The sequence below is a fragment of the Lathyrus oleraceus genome, chromosome 1, assembly GCF_024323335.1.
Source record: "Lathyrus oleraceus cultivar Zhongwan6 chromosome 1, CAAS_Psat_ZW6_1.0, whole genome shotgun sequence".
NCBI lineage: Eukaryota > Viridiplantae > Streptophyta > Magnoliopsida > Fabales > Fabaceae > Lathyrus > Lathyrus oleraceus.
In genome coordinates, this window is record NC_066579.1 from 346,738,763 (window position 1) to 346,756,986 (window position 18,224).

At 32.5% G+C, this 18,224-nt stretch overlaps 3 protein-coding genes across 3 annotated transcripts; all 3 read left to right on the forward strand.

Moving 5' to 3' along the window:
* Positions 1 to 3,191: 3,191 nt before the first annotated feature.
* Positions 3,192 to 5,549, forward strand: LOC127135884 (pentatricopeptide repeat-containing protein At5g43790). The gene has a single exon (XM_051062511.1). The coding sequence runs from the start codon at positions 3,293 to 3,295 to the stop codon at positions 5,072 to 5,074; it is 1,782 nt and encodes a 593-aa protein (XP_050918468.1). The 5' UTR covers positions 3,192 to 3,292; the 3' UTR covers positions 5,075 to 5,549.
* A 2,281-nt stretch (positions 5,550 to 7,830) lies between these two features.
* Positions 7,831 to 10,700, forward strand: LOC127106122 (uncharacterized). The gene is made up of 2 exons (XM_051043414.1): positions 7,831 to 7,914; positions 10,164 to 10,700. The coding sequence occupies exons 1-2, from the start codon at positions 7,831 to 7,833 to the stop codon at positions 10,698 to 10,700; spliced, it is 621 nt and encodes a 206-aa protein (XP_050899371.1).
* A 3,688-nt stretch (positions 10,701 to 14,388) lies between these two features.
* LOC127106132 (uncharacterized) lies at positions 14,389 to 17,813 on the forward strand. The gene is made up of 7 exons (XM_051043424.1): positions 14,389 to 14,951; positions 15,162 to 15,679; positions 15,722 to 15,817; positions 15,921 to 16,042; positions 16,140 to 16,158; positions 16,278 to 17,135; positions 17,236 to 17,813. Exons 1-7 carry the CDS (start codon positions 14,389 to 14,391, stop codon positions 17,811 to 17,813), a joined length of 2,754 nt encoding a protein of 917 aa, XP_050899381.1.
* The last annotated feature ends 411 nt before the right edge of the window (positions 17,814 to 18,224 follow it).

Here is an 18,224-nt window from a genome sequence, read left to right on the forward strand (position 1 = left end):
GTAAGTTGCTCGACAGAGTGAGGAAGTGTTGAACCACCTAGTGTGTTGAGTTGTGTTAGTGTGTCGAAACATGTTGTTTCACACATGATTTCGACTTATGCCTATTTTAGTAGTGTTAGCTATTTTGAGCTTTTATAGTTTTGGACTTTGACTTGAGGTCCAAGTTAATCTAAATCTATAAATAGAGGGAGTAACCCTTATTTTTGTAATGAGGTGAATAGAACATTCATAACATTCTATTAACAGTATTTTGCAGTTGCAAAGTGAATAATAAGTTTCCCATAGTTTGTGGGCAAAGAGAAATTCTGCAGAATTTCACAGTTTATGGACAGAGAGAAATTCTGCAGAATTTTAATTCTTCTTCTCCTTCATCGTTCTTTACACTCTTTCTTTCTCCATTATTCTTTCTTTTCATTGCTATGTGTTCATCAAGATTAATTGAAATTCTCCATAGATTTTGGGGGATTTCCAACAACATCTGCTAACCCTGTGTATTGTGTATTGTGGAGGTTGATAAAGGAAAGTAGTCAAGAATTTTCTATGACTTTAACCAATCTTGGCTTAGGTAAAAATGTTTTTTATAGTTTACTTTAGTTTTAATAGTTTTACAAAAGAATTAAAAACAAAAAAATGAAAAATGAAAATAGTTTTTTTTTTAAATATTATACTAGATATTTTTAATAGTTTTTTATAAACTCTTTTTTTAGATTGTGATTTTAATTATGTTTTAATCTTTAATAATACATATCTATGTTATTTGATGTCAAATTATTCTTTTAATTTATAAAAAATAAGTTTAAAATAACTTTTAATGTTTTCTAAAACAATTTTTATAAAATTATTTTCATATAAAAAAAAGTATATTTTTTTAAAGTTTAAATAAACAGACCTCTAATTTTTTTTAAGGAGTCTTGATTTCGATAATTTTTAAATGTGTTTGATGTTTTGTTTTTTGCAATGGTTTTTTTTAGTTGGGTTTGCTATTGTAATCTTGATTGATATCTATTATATGAATATCTTGTCCAAAAACAATTTTTTTAAAAAAATTAATTTGAATTAAAAAAAAAACACCTTAAAGCACCTGTTTGATTAAATTTTAATTATCATTCATTTAGGGTTCATTCTTTATATTTGTACTTGTGATATAATGAGTTTGTAAATACAACTTTAATGAGATGGCAGTAAATAATTGAGTAAAAAAACTTGTGATTGAAAGTGATTCTAAGACTTTGCATCAATTTTTTATCTAACTAGAAGAAGAATACATTTGTATCTCATTGTTTTTTTCAAGGAAGAAGAAACAACAATATAGAAGTACCTCTTATATATTTTACTTCACTTTTTATATCATCCAGTGTTTGCATGTTTGTATCTTAGTTGTTAGATTGTTGTTGATTTTTTTTTTAATATAACAATATATTTGTATGTTTGGTTCATCAATTGAATATTTGTGTTTTCTCAGAGATATAAAAATTTATCGATTAGAATTTCGTGAGTTTCTCTTGAGTTTTTTTAAGAAATGTGTGGTATGATTTCTGCAGTCTTGATTCTCTCATTTTCCATCATCAACTTCTTCTTCTTGGGGCCCTATCATCTACTTCTCAATACCTCACTTGGTTCCAATAAGTTTGTTTTTGTTTTCTTTATTCTTGACTTTTCAATCTTTTTTCTTCATCTAGGATTCTTTGTTTTTTAATGGATTCACACCAATGATGAATAAAGTATGATGCAAAATAAGAGGTAGATGATGCAAAGTATGATGAGTAAAGTATGATTCTTCCATTATAACTTAATTTCTACTTTTGATGTTTCAAAAATTCAAGCTCCTGTTTTTGTTTCTCTTCAATTTTTTTCTTGAGATCTATGAAAGATTATAGATGAGATTTTAGATCTAGAGGCAATAACAGACAATAGCATCTTATATTTAAACTATGATAAATTCTCCTTTTTTATTTGATTTCTTTTCTCAAATTTGTTATAGTTTTTTAAAAATGTTTTTCAAGGTTTAGTATGTGTAATGTTTTTTATTCTTCCATTTTTAAACTTTTTGATGTTTCTGAATGTTTTGGTTTTGAATTGAGGTGTTGTTTTAATGCATTTTGATTTTGTTTTTCCGGTTATTCAAATGGTTTAACGCATTTGTTTGTCAACAACAACATCAAAGGATGGACTTTTTAACTTTATATCTCTTGCATGTCATTTTCAATGTCGATTAGGGTTATTTTTTATGTAAAAATTCAATATTTTTCACGTTTTTTTCATCAAAGCAATGATTTTGGAGGTTGAGAGAGATATTAAAAGGTGACTTAATCTGTAATATTTCGATTTTTTTTTTGTTTTTTTGGTATTGGTTTTGATTATAATTGTTTGTTATGGAAGATACTAATTTTGTGTTTGTGTTTGTGTTGGAATGAAGAAAAAGAAGATTTTGATTCTGAGAAACTAATTGAAGTCAGATAGAATAAAAGGAGTTCATTAATTTTTGTCCATGTGATATTTGTTGTCCCGTTAAAGTGGGTCATAAAGTTACTGATGTCCAAAGGGTATATGTTATCCTCTATATTTGGATTCGATCGACGAAGATTTGGTCGTTCAATTGCTTTGGATCGAAAGTTGCAGTTAGAAGTCTATTTCCCATGGGACATCTCGTAAAATATTTCCTCAACGGTGGAAATTACCACGATCACTGGTAGGTTTATTTTCGAGATTCTTATAATTTCCTCTTTCCTCAAACCTCTTTGTGAACTTAGATCTTCATTTCTTGACTCATTGTCAAATTTCTATATGGAAGAAGTGTTCTAGCAAGGTATCACCGTTGGTTCTAATGATGTTGTGGATCACCAAGACAATACTAAAATGAGGCAGAATAGAACCAAAATTTCTATCATGTCGCGTCACATCATTTTTTTTTGATGAGTTGATCTAAGAAATATCAAAAGTGAAAGAATCTTTAAATATTGGAGAAATTTATCAATTTTAATTTTAAAAAATGACCCATATGATTGAGGGAGTAGGTATTAACCCTAAATAATATTTGAGAGAGTGATCAATATTATTAGGTAGCATAGTAAAAAAAACTAGTTATTTCACAAACCAGTCTCCATTCGGTTTTGGTTTGGTTTTAAACCGGTTTATAATTCGCACCAGTTTGATATTCATAAACCTTATCCAAACCAGTTTATTTTGTTATAACTCCTCGCCCTCTTTTTCCTCAGCATCGCTTTGAAAATTACTCAAAACTCACCACCACCATCTTCAAAACTCATTGCCGGGAAGTGTCGGAAATGTTATTATGAAACCCAAAAACCACATATTTAACCACCCAACACTCCAAACACTACAACAAAAATGCAACAACCTTAACAACCTTAAACAAATCCATGCCCAAATCATAACAACTGGTCTTTCACTTCAAACATATTGCCTTAGTCACCTCATTAACATTTCCTCTAAATTTGATTTAACCTATGCTTTCACCATCTTCAATTACATCCCAAACCCAACAATTTTCCTCTACAATACTCTCATTTCATCATTGATTAATCATCAAAATAGTGAAAATAAAATCCATTTAGCATTTTCACTTTATAGTAAAATTCTCACACACAAAAATCTTAAACCTAATGGTTTCACTTTTCCCTCACTTTTCAAGGCTTGTTGTTCTAACCCATCATGGTTTCAATATGGTTTGTTACTTCACACCCATGTTTTGAAGTTTCTTCAACCACCCTTTGATCTTTTTGTTCAAGGCTCTTTGCTTAATTTCTATGCTAAATATGGGAAATTGTGTGTTTCTAGATATCTTTTTGATCAAATTGATCAACCTGATTTGGCTACATGGAATATTATTTTGGGTGCTTATGCAAATAGTTTTGATGATGCTGAATTTTCCTTGGAAGCTTTGTGTTTGTTTCATGATATGCAAGTGGCTAAAGTAAGAGCTAATGAAGTTACAATTGTTGCATTGATTAGTGTATGTTCTAGTTTAGGTGCTCTTAGTCAAGGTTTTTGGGTTCATTGTTTTGTGTTAAGGAATAAGCTTATGGTGAATAGGTTTGTTGGAACTGCATTGCTTGATATGTATTCGAAATGCGGGTGTTTGAATCTTGCATGCCAGATGTTTGATAAAATGTCTGATAGAGATAGGGATACGTTTTGTTATAATGCAATGATTGGGGGTTTTGCTATTCATGGTTACGGGAATCAAGCGCTTGAGCTTTATAGAAAGATGAAATTAAAGGGTTTAGTTCCAGATGATGCGACATTTGTGGTTACGATGTTTGCATGCTCTCATGTTGGATTAGTGGAAGAAGGGTTGGAGATTTTCAATTCCATGAAGGAGGTTCATGGGGTAGAACCGAAACTCGAGCATTACGGATGTCTGATTGATCTTCTGGGTCGAGCTGGGCGGTTAAAGGAAGCGGAGGATTGGTTACGAGATATGCCGATGAAACCAAATGCGGTAATTTGGAGGTCTTTACTTGGTGCAGCAAGACTTCATGGAAATTTAGATATGGGAGAAGTTTCTCTCAGAAAGTTAATAGAGTTGGAACCAGAAACTAGCGGAAACTATGTTCTTTTGTCGAATATGTACGCTAACGTTGCTAGGTGGAACGATGTGAAGAGAGTGAGGATGTTGATGAAACATCACGGTGTTAACAAGTTGCCGGGTTTTAGCCTAGTGGAGATAAATGGTGCCATGCACGAGTTTCTTACAGGTGACAAAACTCATCCGTTTTCAAAAGAAATATATTTGAAGATCACGGAGATTAATCGAAGACTACAAGAATACGGTCACAATGCGAGAACATCAGAGGTTTTGTTTGATGTAGAAGAAGAAGATAAGGAAGGTGTACTTTCTTACCATAGTGAAAGACTAGCCATAGCGTTTGCTCTTATAGCGTCCCCTTCGACTTCAGCTATAAGAATTATCAAGAACCTTCGAGTTTGTGGCGATTGTCATGCGTTTACGAAGCTAATATCGGCGGTGTATGGAAGAGATATTATAGTTAGAGATCGAAATCGGTTTCATCATTTTAAAGACGGGAGTTGCTCTTGTCTGGATTATTGGTGATAACAATTCTAAATTCACCTCACAGCAAAATCAATACATGAATGAAAATATATAGTTTCCTACATTCATTTGAAATTCATTTAATATATAATATCATATAGTTACATGAGTAACAGAAGCTATGCAGTGGAGTTTAATAAAGCATGTAGTGCTGATATAAAATGATAAGGATTTGAAATGTTAAAGGAAAGGATTTCTTGGGTTGAGATAAAGGAAAGGGAGTTATATTATCTGAGAGGTAGTCTCTAATATTGGGTGAATTAAAGGAGTTAGTTGCACTTGATGAAGTGGTCTTCTGCAAATCCAGATTGAGTGTTACCAAAGCAAGTGAGGAAGGATTCTGTCATGAAGAGATGAAGAGAGAAGCTAGGAAAAGGCGATATATAAAAATTGATTCATGAAAATTGTTGGTTGAATTTTTGTTCTCGAACACAATAGCTGAGCTATTTAATTTGTCATTCCCAATTGTACTTGACACCCATATTCTCATATTTTTGAAACTGTTTTTATTATTATTTACTAATTAATTTTATTTTTTTAAAATTTGTCACTTTTAATAATAATTTAAAAACGAAATTTTCAATACGCATTTTTTTTTGTATTTTTTAAAAATCAAGCCTTTTTATCGGAAATTTGAAATTTTCCGATGAAAAAGTATCAGAAATTTTAAAAATTTCGGTATTTTTCTGAAAAATACCAAACCCATATCGGAAATTATTGAAATTTCGAGAAAATTACTAAAACTTTCGAAAATTTTAAATTTTACGGTTTATCGAAATTTTGCCCATACTCAATTTTCAATAGTTGTGCAGAAAAATGTTTTACTTATGTGGTCCAGAGTCGAAGGAGTCTTCTACAGATTCCTGTATTGACTTTACGCAGTTGTTCACCACTGACGCAATATGTTTTATACGTAACAAATTTAATTTAAATGTTTTCTTATCTCTATATCATATTGATGGTATACTTTTTATATGTTGTAAATGACAGATATTTGAGTCTCGATCTTAAGTATTATCATGAGCACGTACTATTGGTAAATAACATGGTATTATTGTTGTGATTGTTCATTCTGATACTGCAAATGAGAAGCGTGGTTGAAAATATAAATTGATTATGGGTTGTGAGAAAGGAAGAAACTATAAAAGAAAGAATGCATCTGAAGGCAATAAATCCTCATAGGACATTTATAGTATGTTAGTTAAATGTCATTTTTTGTTGAGTTTTGTGTCAGGTGGTGTCAGTTGGAAGGTGATAGTTAGGTGCAGGTTGCACAATCATAAATCATCTAAGGATTTAGAAGGCCATAACATATTGGATCGTCTAAAAGATCATGAAAGACAATTTGTGAATGACATGACGAAGTACAACATGGCTCCAAGGTGCATAATTGCTGCTTTGAAAGACAAAGATTAAGAAAATCTCACAAGTGTAACCCGGATGTATAAAGCTAGAGCTACACACAATGCGTGCAAGAGACGTCCATTGACGGAAATGTAAATGTTGTTGAGTCTTATTCATAGAGAAAAATACACGTGCTGGACTAGAAATAGGAAAGACTCAAATGTTATTGTTGATATCTTTTGGACACATCCTGATTCAGTGAAGTTGTTGAACATGTTTCATTTGGTGTTGATTTTTGATTGTACATACAAGACAAATAGGTAAAGGTCAGCTGTTGATTTTTATATCTTTCGACATACTTTAGTTTATTAGATTTTTTATCATGTGCATCGTGATCATACATGTATCGGCTACCACTGCGTGAGATTGTTGGTGTTACGTCAACAAAGTTGACGTTATCGGTAGGCTTTTTCTATTTGGAACATGAAAGGGAGGATAACTTCAAATGAGCACTAGATAAGCTCAAAGAGTTGTTCTCTTCTGAGAATTTGCTATCGAAGACTGTGGTGACGGACCGGGAACTTGCGTTGATGAATGCCATATAAGTTGTGTTTCCAAATTTAACTCATTTGTTGTGTTCATTCCATATTTCAAAAAACGTTAGTATGAAATGTAAAGAGTATGTTAAATCAGAAAGACAAGAACATGTCATGGATCTATGGAAGAAAATCATATATGCTAATAGAGAATCTGAGTTTGTCGAACACTTGAAACAGTTTGAGACTGTTTGTGATGATATTCCTTTATTTTTTAAGTATACGAGTGAAACATGGTTGACACCTTATAAAAAAAGGTTTGTTGCTACTTTGACAAGCAAAGTCACTCATTTAGGGAACACAACAACAAACAGGCACACAAACGTCATTTTGATGTTATTATATTACTAAACATAATTTAACATATATTTCTAACTATGATTTTTAGGATGGAGTCTGCTCGTTAAAGACTAGAAAACATGTTGACTACAAGCTGGGGAGAGTTATGCCGAAGTTAGGATGTTGTGAACACCATCTTAAAGTTGCGACTAGGTTCAATTAGGGTCTCGTATCAAAAAAGTATTGTCAACATTGAACATCAGTATAACACTCTATTCTATACCAGCTTGCACAATTTTGTTACAAGACAATGTATACAACACATTGAAAAGGAACTAGAAAGGATAAAATTTATTGGTGCAAGCCAAAATGATTGTGGTTGCTTCATTAGAACAACACATGGGTTACCGTGTGTGTGTCAACTTGTTGATTTCCAAATATAAGACAATCTTGTTCCTTTAGAACCAATTCATGATTTTTTGAAAGGAATTACACATTGAAGAGCATGATGTCATTCATGAAGAAACTGGTACACAAATGGATTTAGAAGCAGAGTGTGAAGAGTGTAAGACATATTTCAGTACTTTGGATATTGTATGGCAGAAGGTGTTGAAGAAAAAGGTTAGGGAACTAACTCATATATCCAAAAAAATATATGTGTCTACCTGTCATACCCCAAAATTTGCCCATTAATATTTCAAGACATTTTTCAAAGGCATTCCGAATCATTTTTATGACACTGATCTCAAAGGAACGAAGGCCCAGCTCACGAATGGCCCAATCCAGAAAATGGCCCAAACTGGCCTGTTCGCTACGCGTTCGCTACCAGCTCGCCTAGCGAACGTTCGCTACCAGCTCGCCTAGCGAAGCAAACGTTCGCTACCAGCTCGCCTAGCGAGGCTGACAGACAACAAAAATTTCGGGCTTCATTCTGAGCCCATTAGGTCATGAAAAAGGGCATTATAAATACCAGCACTTCAGTAATGAAAAGGAGGACGAAAAACAGAGGAAGACGGACGGAAACCCTGGCACGGAAACCCTAGAGGCTACTTTAGAGAGTTCCGAGTGAAGAAACCCTGAAGGCCGCTTCCCCGCCCCGAAGCTACCGCCGCCCAACTCAATCCGGCTCGCCAATTCAAGGTTGCAATTCGATTGCAAACAGGTTTGCATTACTATTATCGTGTTATTTTCTTAATTTGCATGTGATACCGCTTTATGTTCTTAACTTGCATGTGATAATATAATTGAATTCATAAACATATTTGAGGTTTTGCATGTGAATTTAAGTGTGCCTGGATATTGTGAATGCTGAACCATATAATTATGTGTTGGATGCCATAAGCCATGCCGCAGGTTGAAGTCATACTGTTCTGAAATTCAAAACCCGCAGCCGCTCGCTAGCACATCGCTAAGCGAGCACGCAGCGAGTGTTCGCTAGACCTTCGCTAGGCGAAGCAGAGGCGAACAAGGGCAGCCGCCAATATTTTGTTTGTTATGTCTTATGCATATCTGGTCGATTCTATGTTAATTATACACTGTTTTCTTGCTGCTGTTTTTCTTTCACGGTGTAATCCTCGATTGCACCCGGATTTGGTATGCTAACCCGTTTGCTGAATTTTGCCAAGGTTCACATGTCCCAGGAAAAGATTGCCGTTAGGTCTTCCACTTTATTTGTGGGATACCCTTGTGGAGGCTCACCCTAAATTGCTTAATTAATTTTAATGTGTTAATTTTAATAATTAATTTTAATGTATTAATTTTAATGTATCATTTTTAATGTATTGACTTTAATGTGGAGATTCATCATAATCACCTAATTAACTTTAAAATGCGGCCTTTAAATATGTGATCTTGGACCTCTCTTTTGCCTTATGATATTACGGTATAACGGTCATGCCCCGCGAATGTGGGGATACACTTAGCAATGGCCCTTCGATTAAATCATCATAAAATAAATCATAGTCCCTCGGATGTTGCCTTCGAAAATACGATAGTGTCCCTCGATGACCCTTCGGTGTAGCCTACGGTTAAATGATGATCGTCCCTTCGAATGCTAAGGTATCCTTACAACTGTTGCCTTCAATGACCAATCGATGACCCTACGATGTCCCTTTACATCCAAAGGATAAAACTACTTACTTCTCAATAGTAAGGACAGTTTTACCCTCATAAGGATAGGAAATGCCCGGAACGACCTTAGGAAGGTATAACTCTCAATTACTGGATCCTAACCTAAAACATTTTCCACCCCTCACACTTTACAAATCCTAGAAAATCACCACTTGGTACACATTCATACTAGAATCATTACCGAGTTATATTTTTCTAAACCATTTTCAAAATCAAATGAGATAAATACTTTGTATACATTCATACGAGAATCATTACAAAGTTAAACTCTCTTTCAAACATTTTTTAAGCAATTCACCGACACTTTTCAGACAAAAATATAAGTGATCCAGTAATTAAGAGCCCATGGATAACCATGGATACAAAGGGTGCTAACACCTTCCCTTTGTATAATGTACCTCCCGAACCCAAAATCTATTGAGGTCTTTCCTGTTCTTTTCCACCTTTCCTTATTGGATAAAAGAAAAGTCGGTGGCGACTCTTGCTATCTGCGACATTGCGATAAAAAGCAAAACACCCCAAGTCAGTTCACCGTATGACACTACCACTGGTGAAGTACAAGCCAAAAATGAGGGGTTAAGAAGAGCAGAAAGGGTGAAGAGAGTGATGTGTATCATGATCCTTCATAGTGGGAGTATGGTGAGGGCTCATAGAGGAGTTAGACTACAAAGAGATCATGCACAAAAACAGCTAGAAGTCAACCGTTCACTGCATTTTCGAGAGATGTTTACTTGTTTCAGTTTCTTGATTCCTTACATCCATACATTAATGACATTGTTGATGTCGGTGACGATGGAAATTGTGGTTTTTGGGTTATTGCAACTTTACTTGGATGGGGCGAAAAGTCATGGCCTTTGATTCGTACGCATTTAGATACTCAAGTTCATCAACACCCTCAATTGTTTTCGAATTTGTTCTATGACACAGTTTCTATAGTTAAGAATGTGTTACGAGTAGAACACTTAGGTATGCAAGGTATTGATAAATGGACGAGGATTCCTGATATGGGTTATCCTATTGCTTGTAGATACATTGTTGTATTTGTCTCCCTGTCAAAGAGACTTAACATCACATTTTCCCCTTTTACCTTAGCTTCACCTATGTATACGAGCATGCATAAAATCATTGATGTTGGTTTTGTCAATAACAATCATTGGGATCAGGTAAAATTGAAACCTGATTGTCCATTGTTGTCCGTCACTGACCATTGGAGACAGTACTATACTGAAGGTGTAAAAACATGGGAATCAACATATCCAGGATGCATTAGGCACTGAGAAGATGAAGTTAAAAAGTCATCCTAATTTGTTTTGTATTCTCGTATGTAGCACAATTTTTATTACATGTATATATTTTATCAGGTAGTTTTTTTATCGAATCAGTTATGCAGGAAAAACATGAACAAGTTTCACCCACTAAATACCAGAAATTTCTCAATTTCCAGATTCCGTGGCAAATATCGAAAATTTCACAATTTCCAAAATTTTGTGGCAAATACCATAAATTCCTCAATTTCCGCAATTTTGTGATAATTCTCAGAAATTTCACAATTTCCGTTAAATAGGCATGACAACATAACCCGTACTCGCGGGTACCCACCTGAACCCGCCCCAAAGTTGACGGAGAAAACCCACTTTGATTGGGTTTGAGTTTTTCCCAATTATAAAATATGGGGACGAGTCGGGTAATGGGGACACTAGTACCCACCCGAACCCGTCCCGTTTATTTTATTATGTACATTATTATTTATTTTTGATAATTTAGAATATTAAATATGTGGTTAATGCTTTGATATTTTAATTTGAATTTATTATTTAAAATATTTTAAATATATGAATGAAATTTTTTTAGGTTGTTTTATTTTATTATTTGTAATGTAATTTTATTTTGGACAAAATAAATATTTCTATTAAAAAAATTGATTTCACTAAATGGTGGCGAGACGGGGATACCCGAATCCAACCCGAACTCGTTTGAGTTTTGATTCTCCATCCCCGTTTGGGTTTGGGGCGGGGAACAGGGACTGTTTGGGGATTCGGGTTTGGGTTTTGGGGGGTGGGGGGCTAAAAATCGTCTCCGACACGCCCTGTTGTCATGCCTACCGGTAAATATAGTTGTAAATCTTGGAAATTGTACAACTTTCGGTAAAATATTACATGTCTCTACCAATCTACTTTTAATATATAAAAGTTAATTACCACCATAATTACTTAATTACCCTAATTACAATCCATAATACAACTAATTTCATGTTCCTATAAGTAATTTCGTACTAAACTGTATTTAATACTCTAACTAACTCTACCATTTTACAATTTAATAAATTTGCCTCGACAACATAAAAATTAATTCAACTATATATTATATAAAATATAATTAAAAAATTGATTCAAATATATCAAAATACATTAAAAGAGAGTTTTTCATTGGGTAAGGTGATGTATGATATGAGTAATTTCCAATGGGTGAATTATTTTATGGATTTGGGATAAAAAGAGAATTTTGAAATCTTGAATTATGATGTGGATTTGGAATAAGAGGTGGATTTCCAAAATATGGGGTGTTTTGTTGATTTCCAAAACCACTGACAATATTATACCATTTTAACTAACTCTACCATTTTACAATTTAATAAATTTGCCTCGACAACATAAAAAAACGCCTTTTTCTATTACTTGCACGCCGAAAATCTCCTTGGGAACACAACATAAAAATTGATTCAACTATATATTATATAAAATATAATTAAAAAATTGATTCAAATATATCAAAATACATTAAAAGAGAGTTTTTCATTGGGTAAGGTGATGTATGATATGAGTAATTTTCAATGGGTGAATTATTTTATGGATTTGGGATAAAAAGAGAATTTTGAAATCTTGAATTATGGTGTGGATTTGGAATAAGAGGTGGATTTCCAAAATATGGGGTGTTTTGTTGATTTCCAAAACCACTGACAATATTATACCATTTTAACTAACTCTACAATTTTACAATTTAATAAATTTGCCTCGACAACATAAAAAAACGCTTCTTCCTATTACTTGCACGCCGAAAATCTCCTTGGGAACACAACATAAAAATTGATTCAACTATATGTTATATAAAATATAATTAAAAAATTGATTCAAATATATCAAAATACATTAAAAGAGAGTTTTTCATTGGGTAAGGTGATGTATGATATGAGTAATTTCCAATGGGTGAATTATTTTATGGATTTGGGATAAAAAGAGAATTTTGAAATCTTGAATTATGGTGTGGATTTGGAATAAGAGGTGGATTTCCAAAATATGGGGTGTTTTGTTGATTTGGGATACAAAGAGGACTTCCATCATTTTGCATAAAATTGGAGCATGTGTTATGTTGATTGAGGTTCATTTTCAAATGAAATGTGTACACAAAAAAATTAAAATTAAATAAAATAAATTGGTCAAATTTAGACTAGATGTGAGTGAAAAATGTGATAAAATAAATTACCTATTTATACTAAAAAATATTACTGTTATTTTATTGTTGTTGCAATCTTATCATTCCAAAATGAAATCAATATCCTGAAATCAAATTAGTTATTATTGTAGTTTTTTTGCCAAATATTATCATTGCTTGATTTTCTTTAAATGACAAAATGATTTTTTTTTAATAATAAATATTACCGTTATTTTATTGTTGTTGCAATCTTATCATTCCAAAATGAAATCAATATTCTGAAATCAAATTAATTATTATTGTAGTTTTTTTGCCAAATATTATCGTTACTTGATTTTCTTTAAATGACAAAATGAATTTTTTTAATAATAAATATACTAATTTTTTAAGTGGTCTTTCTGAGATGTCAAACCGAGAATATGAAAAGAGGGAGAAGTAATATGAAACGGTTTGATGAAAATTAGGGTTTTATTTAATTGAATAAATTGATATTATTATTATTATTATTGTTATTTATTAATATTTATTATCATCATTATTAATCTCATTTACCCACTTAATAACTCAAAATATTCCAAAACCACTATTCCAAAACCACTGACAATATTATACCATTTTAACTAACTCTACCATTTTACAATTTAATAAATTTGCCTCGACAACATAAAAAAATGCCTTTTCCTATTACTTGCACGCCGAAAATCTCCTTGGGAACACAACATAAAAATTGATTCAACTATATATTATATAAAATATAATTAAAAAATTGATTCAAATATATCAAAATACATTAAAAGAGAGTTTTTCATTGGGTAAGGTGATGTATGATATGAGTAATTTCCAATGGGTGAATTATTTTATAGATTTGGGATAAAAAGAGAATTTTGAAATCTTGAATTATGGCGTGGATTTGGAATAAGAGGTGGATTTCCAAAATATGGGGTGTTTTGTTGATTTGGGATACAAAGAGGACTTCCATCATTTTGCATAAAATTGGAGCATGTGTTATGTTGATTGAGGTTCATTTTCAAATGAAATGTGTACACAAAAAAATTAAAATTAAATAAAATAAATTGGTCAAATTTAGACTAGATGTGAGTGAAAAATGTGATAAAATAAATTACCTATTTATACTACTAAAAAATATTACCGTTATTTTATTGTTGTTGCAACTTTCTTCATACGTTGGTAGTCGTAGATATATGGATCAACTATACTTTGACGGAATGGCAATATGCAGCTATGTCGGATTTCCAGATCTTTTCATTACATTCACATGTAACCCCAACTAGCCTGAAATTCAGCGTTTGCTTGGTTCTGTTCATCTAAAAGCATCAGATCGTCCTGACATCATTTCAAGAGTCTTTAAAATGAAATTTGATGAGTTTTTGTCTGATCTCACAAAGAAAAGTCTATTGGGGAAAGTTCTTGCATATGAGTAACTTATTCCATATTCAATTGATCGTATTGTTATTTTCAAATTGATCATTCGTGTGCTGACTATTGTATATATTTTATATATTTATTTTTATAGATATGTATACAATTGAGTTTCAAAAGAGAGGATTACCACATGCTCACATCTTAATTTTCCTCCATCCATCTAACAAATATCCAACTCCAAGTGATATTGATCGCATTATTTCAGCTGAAATACCTGACCAAGATACCAATGAAGAGTTGTATAATTTGGTTAAAACTCACATGATTCATGGCCCGTGTGGATTTGCAAATCGATCTTCACCGTGCATGAAAGATGGAAAATGTTCTAAATATTTTCCAAAACAGTTTCAGCCCGAAACAATTGTTGATCAAGATGGGTTTCCGATATATAGAAGAAGGGACAATGGACATACAGTTCTTAAGAATGGAATTCAAGTCGATAACTGGAATGTTGTTCCATACAATGCAAAGTTGTTGACAAAGTACCAAGCTCACATAAACATGGAATGGTGCAATCAAAGTACATCGATTAAGTACTTATTCAAGTACATCAACAAAGGTTACGACAGAATCACCGCTGCCATTGTACCGAATGATGATGGAACTTCCAACCAGCCGCATAATATTGATGAGATCAAACAGTATATTGATTGTAGGTACGTTTCTAATATATCACTTGAAATATGATGTCATGCAATTTATCTATTTCAACTAAAAGTGTGCAATTTTTCTTTACATGCATGGTGTAGAAAATTTTATATGTACATTGTTTTGACTATATGTGTTATAATAAAATTTATATATTCTGTCTACAATAATCATTCTATTAATTTTAAATCCATTGCCTTTCATTATATTATTTGTAGGTACGTTTCTCCGAGTGAAGCATCTTGGAGGATATTTTCCTTTCCAATCCATGGTAGAAAACCAGCTGTTGAGAGATTGTACTTTCATTGTGAAGGTCAAAATTCGGTATATTACACTGATTTTGATCGTATCAATACAGTTCTGGAAAAACCAAGTGTAACTGAATCGATGTTTACATCATGGTTCGAAGCAAATTGCAAGTATCCTGAAGCACAAAATTTAACTTACAACAAATTTGTTTCAAAATTTGTTTATGTTAAGAAAAAAAGAGAATGGAAACCCCGTCAAAAAGGTTACACAATTGGTAGGCTTATATGGGTTCCTCCAACAACTGGCGAATTGTACTATCTTAGATTGATGCTCACACATGTCAAAGGCCCCCGCAGTTATAATGATATAAAAACAGTGAATAACGTAAAATATGATACTTTCCGGGATGCCTGTTTTGCTATGGGTTTTATCGGCAATGATAGAGAATTCATTGCAGCTATTAAAGAGGCAAATCATTGGGGTTCAGGTCAATATTTGAGATTACTATTTGTTCACATGTTATTATCAGGCAGCATTAACAGGCCAAGACATGTATGGAGTAAAACATGTCATCTCTTAGCTGATGGAATACTATATGCTCAACAGCGAATTGCAAACAATAGAGGTATTATTTTTCCTATATTGTGAATTTTTATTATATTTATTTGTTTGATTCTTAAAAGTAAATTTGTTTTATAGTTTACACTTATAATTACTATTGTATAAAGGTTTGAGGTTGTCGGATGAAGAGATAATGAATTTAACATTAATTGAGATTGAACGAAATCTTCAAAGGAAGAGCCGAAGTCTAAAGGAATTTGCTGGAATGCCTTATCCAAGTGGATATGTGGTTGAGTAGTTGGGAAATAAGCTCATATACGAAGAGCGGAGTTACAATCCAGCCGAACAATTGCAAGAATACAATAATTTGTTCTTAAATCTTACAGGTAAATATGTTAAATGTTTGTAAGTTTTGTCATAATTTTATAAAGTTAACTTTTAAAGTATGATTTTATCTTACAATTTTTTTAATGTATAATTAATTTATTCACTGCATGTTTGCTATGTATTTTTTTTTAAATTAGATGAGCAAAGAGGTGTATTCAAGCGAATAATGGAAGCAGTAAACAATCAACAAGGAGGCGTATTTTTTTTGTATGGATACGGTGGCACAGGGAAAACCTACATGTGGAGAACTCTAGCTTCCTACATAAGATCAAAGAAACAAATTTGTTTAACTGTTGCTTCATCGGGCATAGCTTCACTACTACTTCCAGGAGGTCGAACGGCTCATTCAATGTTCAAGATTCCAATACCTACAATGGAGTCTTCTACATGTAATATCGACAAAGGTAGTGATCGTGCAGAGCTACTAAAAATGGCAAAGTTGATAATTTGGGATGAAGCTCCAATGGCACACAAATTTTGTTTTGAAGCGTTTGATAAAACCCTTAAAGACATAATGGGGCGTTCCAATTGTTCTGACAAATTATTCGGAGGGAAAGTAATTGTATTTGGTGGAGATTTTCGGCAAATATTACCAGTTATATCAAGGGGCAGCCGTTCAAATATAATACATTCTACAATAAATTCATCATACATCTGGGATCATTGTGTTGTGCTGAAGCTTACAAAGAACATGCGACTCCAACAAGCCGACAATACTTCAAGTACATCTGAATTAGAATTGTTTTCTAATTGGATATTAAAAGTTGACGATGGGAAATTGGAACAACCTAACGATGGTTACACGGATATTCCTATTCCAAATGATTTCTTAATTTCTAACTATGATGATCCACTAGAAGCCATTGTTAGTGAAACATATCCGAATTTTCTTAACAATTACAAGAATCCAGAATTTTTGCAATCAAGAGTTATATTGGCAGGAACAATTGAAACGGTTGACATCATAAATCAATACGTTTTGGGATTCATACCAGGTATGCGTTATCCATTGTAAACATATTTATAGATACATTCATATATTTATATGTACTAACATAGATTTATAATAATAAAATTTCAAAAATTTTCCCAAAGGTGAAGAAAAGGAATATTTAAGTTCAGATTCTGTAGACACTTTTGACGGTGAAGGAAATGAAGCTTTTGATGTTTTGACCCCGGAATTTTTGAATACACTTACAACTTTCGGTCTACCTAACCACAAGATTAAATTGAAGATTGGGACCCCTATTATGTTGCTTCGAAACATTGATCAACCTGAAGGTCTCTGCAATGGAATAAGGCTTATAGTTCCAAGATTGGAAAACCACGTTATCGAGGCAAAGATTATATCTGGAAAGAATATTGGAGGGGTTATCTATATTCCAAGAATGGATATGACTCCAACACAATCTCCGTGGCCATTCAAAATGACTAGAAGGCAATTTCCCATAACTATATGTTATGCTATGACAATTAACAAATCTCAAGGTGAGTCATTGGATTATGTTGGATTGTATTTGCCTAGAAGTGTATTTAGTCATGGTCACCTATATGTTGCAATATCAAGGGTCAAAAGCAAAAAAGGGCTTAAGATATTAATCCATGACAAGGATAACCATCCATTGAATTCTACAACAAACGTCGTGTTCAAAGAAGTTTTTGAAAACTTATAGAACGTAAGTTTTTCATTAGTTATATTATATCAAGAAATGTCGTTGTTTATTATTAGAATTTTATTGAATGAGTTGTATAAAATATACATTATGTTTTAACATTTGTTTATATGGATGTAATTGTTTTTTACAGGGTAATGAATCATCACTTCCTAAAAGGTTGCGGGCAGGTTTTGTATAAACCCAGTTTTTTAAGGACCAAAGAATTGTACGAAGTTAAATCATTTTTGTTGCTGGACTTATTTCTCACAATTTTAACTAAAATTGTGAACCTTTTGTTTCAATATCTTTTGTTGCATTAAACCTTACTGTATCAATTGCAATTAATTTCAACATTTGGTAGTATTCATTACTATATTTTAAAACAAATGAGGTTCTGGTATTTCTTTTACATGGTTTATGTATTTTGGT

Bases quoted from the DNA above. Each gene is read 5' to 3' on its own strand.
- LOC127135884 (XM_051062511.1), top strand. From the start codon at position 3,293: ATGAAACCCAAAAACCACATATTTAACCACCCAACACTCCAAACACTA.
- LOC127106122 (XM_051043414.1), top strand. From the start codon at position 7,831: ATGGATTTAGAAGCAGAGTGTGAAGAGTGTAAGACATATTTCAGTACT. The intron at 7,915-10,163 runs GTTAGGGAACTA...TACTTGTTTCAG, and splicing joins AGAAGGTGTTGAAGAAAAAG to TTTCTTGATTCCTTACATCC.
- LOC127106132 (XM_051043424.1), top strand. From the start codon at position 14,389: ATGTATACAATTGAGTTTCAAAAGAGAGGATTACCACATGCTCACATC. The intron at 14,952-15,161 runs GTACGTTTCTAA...TATTATTTGTAG, and splicing joins AAACAGTATATTGATTGTAG to GTACGTTTCTCCGAGTGAAG. The intron at 17,136-17,235 runs GTATGCGTTATC...ATTTTCCCAAAG, and splicing joins CGTTTTGGGATTCATACCAG to GTGAAGAAAAGGAATATTTA.